Consider the following 4,728-nt stretch of genomic DNA (forward strand, 5'->3'; position numbering starts at 1 on the left):
GGCTTTTGAGGGATCTTAAACCTCACAAGAACGCAGAGAGACAGACGTCAGGCTGTCGTACTGAGACTCCTCGATTCCTCCAGGTCAATGTGGTAAGTCGGCGTCGATGCCGACATGGGCAGCAGGCGTGCAGTGGCCCCGGACCCGTGCCTGGACGGCAGGTTAATGCCAGCCGCTTTGGTGGAACAGGAGGAAGATGAGGACGAGTCCTCCGATACCAGCAGCGTTGACCAAGCTACCGTGCTCACGTTTGACGTGCCGTATTTCCGATACATTGATGAGGAGGGCACGGAGGAAGAGGGCGAGGAGGAAGGCTGGTGCAGCAGTCGCTCCCTGTCCTCCATCGAAGAGGAAGACTCCAGTGACTCTTCTGTCTCCCACAGGTACGCTGCTGTGCCCGCTGCCCCTGAAAAGGTTCTAGAGCATCTGCTGGGCCACCTGAGGCTGAATGAGGAGCAGAAGAGCCCTCAGAGCAGAGAGACAGGTGAGTTGTAACCTTTCACCTCAGTGTTGACACACATATAGGGTCAGTGCTTTCTGCACTGATTTGAAAGCAAAATCTGACAGGTGTTTTTGGATTCTACAGGCAAAGATTCTGTGTCGGCCTGATTGTAGTTCATTTATCTAATAATTCATGACTTGGTATAAGTGTCAGATCAGTGGCTACTATAAGTGTTTTAGTTCACTGTAGAAATCTGAAACGGCTGTTATTGTTCAAATCTAGAACTATTCAAATTTTATTAGCTGAAATAAAATATATGAAAAGGTCTTAAAAGATATAAAATTGCAAGCTGAAGTACTAAAATGGCTAAAACTGAAAAAAAAAAAAATTATTTCAGAAATGTTAAAGCTAAATCCAAAAAAATAGCTAATAAAATAACTACCTAAACTAAAATTAAAATGATAACTGAAAATATAAATATAAAAATAAAATTCAAAACATTAATAAAAACTAATAATACAATAATACTAAATCAACTTATATCATATAAAATAATAATTTAATCATCATCTTGAAATAATAATTTAATCATCATCTTGATCATCCCTTCTAGTTCACCCAAAAATGAAATTTCACACCTTCATGTTGGTCCAAACCTTGAATGACCTTCGTTCTTCTATGGAAAACAAAAGAAGATATTTTGAAAAATTTCCTTTTTTCTTCCATAATGAAAGTCAATAGGGTCCAATGTGTTTTGGGCTTTGACTTTCATTATATGGACAAAGCAGTTCAAAATATCTTCTTTTGTGTTCTGCAGAAGAAAGTAAGTCATACAGGGTATGTATGACATGAAAGTTAGTAAATGATGACAGAATTTTCATTTGTTTTTTTAGGTTGTTTTTTTGTGAACCGTCCCTTTAATAACTCTTGTTTTAGGAATAGTAGATCTGAATCTAGTACCAGGACTATTCAAGACCAGCTGCAAGTCTGAAAAACCTTCTGGAAACCTACACAAAAAATAAAGAAATTGCTTCTTTTTTTTTCTTTTTTTTTCAATCAGCTGTGCACTTTAAATGTTGTTGCATGTGCTTCAAACAGCAGTACATTTTCTTGTTTTGTTTTTGTGCTATAAGGTTACTGATGTGCAGCTAGATCTGCTTTTAGCTGACTGCCCCACTATATTCTATCCTGCTGGTACTGAGTTATTATCTCCTGCTGTCCTGCCGTCATGGATGGCATGCTGCACTCCAGGTTTAGCTGGCAACAGTTAAACAAGCTAGGCAGACTGTGGCGTAGTTCCACCTATTGGGATGCACGTTATATAATTTATCATTTAAAAACCTTAAATTCTTGAATGGTTATAGCATAATCATATCTGGGTCATATGAGGTAAAACTATTGTACTATTTAATGTATCCTTTTTGCAGACATACAAAGAGAGGTAGATATTCTGCCTGCTGGGCTCACATAATTTTTGATTTTCCACCAGGAATGGTTGTTGTAAAAGTATTGATTTGGATTCTCCATAGGGAACAGAACATCTCTGTAGCCCTAAAGCCATTAGGTCTGGGTCAAATGTGGAGTGAAACTGTGGGATTTGTTCACAGTTATGTTTTGAAGCTGAACAAAGAAACAAATTCATTTTCAAGCTTATTTAAAGTATTTCAAATGCTTTGGTACTCTGAATTGCTGAAGTAGTGTGTGTTAGATATCAAGCTATTATGTCTCTCAGACTAGATTAGAGGAATGAGTAAGTGTTCTTCCCCTCAGAAAAAGCCTGACTCTGCTTCCTCCTCCCTCTGCATGGCGAGTCAGTCCAGCGGAGTGAGTTCTAACCTCATTAAAGACATTGATAGCTAATCGCTATAGTTCAGCTCACTTCTCTGTTGTGCGCACAGAGTCTGTCTGTTTAAATCCTGCACTGCTGCTGCAGTTCTTCTGTTTGCTTTCAATGCAGTTCCAGAACTCTCTTCTGCTGAACACAGGAAAAGATATTGTTTGTACAGTACAACAAGACCACTTATACTCATAAATTAACAAAACGAGTGCTTGTATTGTGGAGTGTGAATTGTTTTTAAAGAGATACATCCAAAAGTGATCCAAAAATGAAAGTTAATTCAGTTAATTAAAATTTTATGAAAATTCTAATTTATTCACACTCAGGTTGTTTCAAATATATATGACTGATTTTCTTCTGTGGAGAACAAAAGGAAACGTTCTGAAGGAAGTTTTTTTTTCTCCATACAATGCAAGTGGATGGGGACTGGAGATTTCAAGCTCCAAAGAGGACAAAAAGCACCATAAAAGTAGTCCAAATGCATCCTTTTGCAGTGGATATTGCACCATACAATAGATTTGTATGAAAAAGACTTAAATTTGTTATTGACCAAAAAAAATTTTTTTTTTCATTGCAAGTAAATGAGCAGCTTGGAAATTCTGCTAAACTTCTTCGTTTGTGTTCTACAAAAGAAAGCCATACATCTTCTGAAAGACTAATTATTATATACATACATTTTTTTTAGTTGAACTGTTCCTCTAAACACTTTGTGCTATTGAAGCACACCTCTTACTGTCACCTTTCTACTATACAAAAAAAAAAGATGTAGATGTTGTCAGAATTAACAATGACATATTGGTGGTAGAAAAGGCCGCCATGATCTATGAACTGTCAGATTAAGTGGATTCACTCCTAACTGCCTGGTAAGCTCTATTCTGCTGGGAGGGTTTTGTCCACACTATAAGGCTATTATGGTTTAAATGGTATGACAGAGAATAAATGAGGCTTTTTGATGCAGCTTTTGAAATGCACCATCGTTACATTGGCTCAGAATGCCTGGTGATCCATGCATAGTTTTTCTAAGGCTTTTAGTGTGTTTGTGTATGTCTATATTTCATTGTATTGGTACAGAACTGTGTGTTCTTGTGAATGGAGAGAGACAAAGAAAGAATCAGACAGACAGAAAGAGAGACAGAGATTCCCAGAGGACAGGTCTCAGGGGACATGAAGCTTGCTGGTGTATTATATGGGATTGTCATGCTTGCACTCCCCTCACATGAGTTTGGTATGGCTCAGTATTGATTTCATACAGCTTCTGAAGTATCCATCAGCTGATCCCATAAGATTTCCGTGTTTACATCCTGCAGGACAGGCAGCTTCTGTACACAAAGGGATTTAAATGTTTGTTGTTTAACGTATGAAGCCGAAGGGAAGCGTGCAGTAAAAGTATTGATTCATTTATGGAGAGCAAAGGTTGTTTTATTGTTTTTCCAAATGAAAGCTATCCAGCCAATTGTATCTCCCAACAGAGCTGGAGCTCTTGGCATCTCTCAATGCTAATAAATACAGAAACAAGAAGATGTGCAATGAAATAAAGAGATTGGTAGTGGTTTGGTACATTTATGTGCTTGCCTGTGGTTCACTGCTTTTGTTAAAGAAGATTTTATGGTCAAAATAGAAATGTTACAATTTTGCAACAGTGATTAGTTCGGAATAGTGTTTTGTTGTAATGCTGGCATGTGTTTTCTGCTTTTAGTCTGCGTGTGTTTGCAAGAGGTTGAAGGATTCCAGGAGAAATCTGCCGATAGCAAAGAAATCTGATCAATTCCATTGCCAATTCGTCTTTGACTATTTCGGTGATAATGTTTATTGATCCTCAAGCCTAGAGGCTATCGTTTTATTGTATTTTTAGATTCTAGCATGTGTTCAATGAATCTAATGCTTCCTGTGTGTCCAATATGGACCATTTTCTCCAGTAATTTTCAGTTTTCAGTGCTCTGCATGTAATTGAAAAGTCTGTTTACAGATCATTGATGTGATCAATGATGTGAAATTCCAAAATACATTACTGTTTAAAACTTTAGGGTCAGTAAGATATAAAATAAATTAATCATTTTATTCAGCAAAGACACATTTTGTTTTGGGGCGTTTGAATTTAAAACAAAAATTGGATATAAAAATAAAAAAGTTACAAATACTAAGAAATTCCAAAATTCATTACTGTTCAAAACTTTAGGGTCAGTAAAATTTTATTATTATTTTTTTTTTTTTTTATAAAAAACAAAAAATTATACTTTGATTCAGCAAACACATTAAATTGATCAAAAGTGAGAGTAAAGATATTTAAAGGGGTCATATGATGCTGCTAAAAAGAACATTTTTTTGTGTATTTGGTGTAATGAAATGTGTTTATGCGGTTTAAAGTTAAAAAAACACATTATTTTCCACATACTGTACATTATTGTTTCTCCTCTATGCCCCGCCTTTTTGAAACGCATCAATTTTTACA

General features: G+C 36.5%; 1 protein-coding gene across 2 annotated transcripts in view; it reads left to right on the top strand.

The window, feature by feature from the left end:
* The first annotated feature begins 23 nt into the window (after positions 1-23).
* Positions 24-4,728, top strand: part of LOC107728526 (rap guanine nucleotide exchange factor 5-like) — a 33,718-nt gene continuing 29,013 nt past the window's right edge. For both annotated transcript variants that reach the window (XR_001638485.1, XM_016538730.1), the window contains exon 1: positions 24-484. Coding sequence is in view for 1 of the 2 variants with exons in the window: in XM_016538730.1 (XP_016394216.1) it covers positions 115-484 (370 nt within the window). In the remaining variant the exon portion in view is untranslated. The remainder of the gene's footprint in view (positions 485-4,728) is intronic.

Source organism: Sinocyclocheilus rhinocerous, unplaced genomic scaffold (assembly GCF_001515625.1).
Source record: "Sinocyclocheilus rhinocerous isolate Xijiao unplaced genomic scaffold, SAMN03320098_v1.1 scaffold3047, whole genome shotgun sequence".
Taxonomy (NCBI): domain Eukaryota; kingdom Metazoa; phylum Chordata; class Actinopteri; order Cypriniformes; family Cyprinidae; genus Sinocyclocheilus; species Sinocyclocheilus rhinocerous.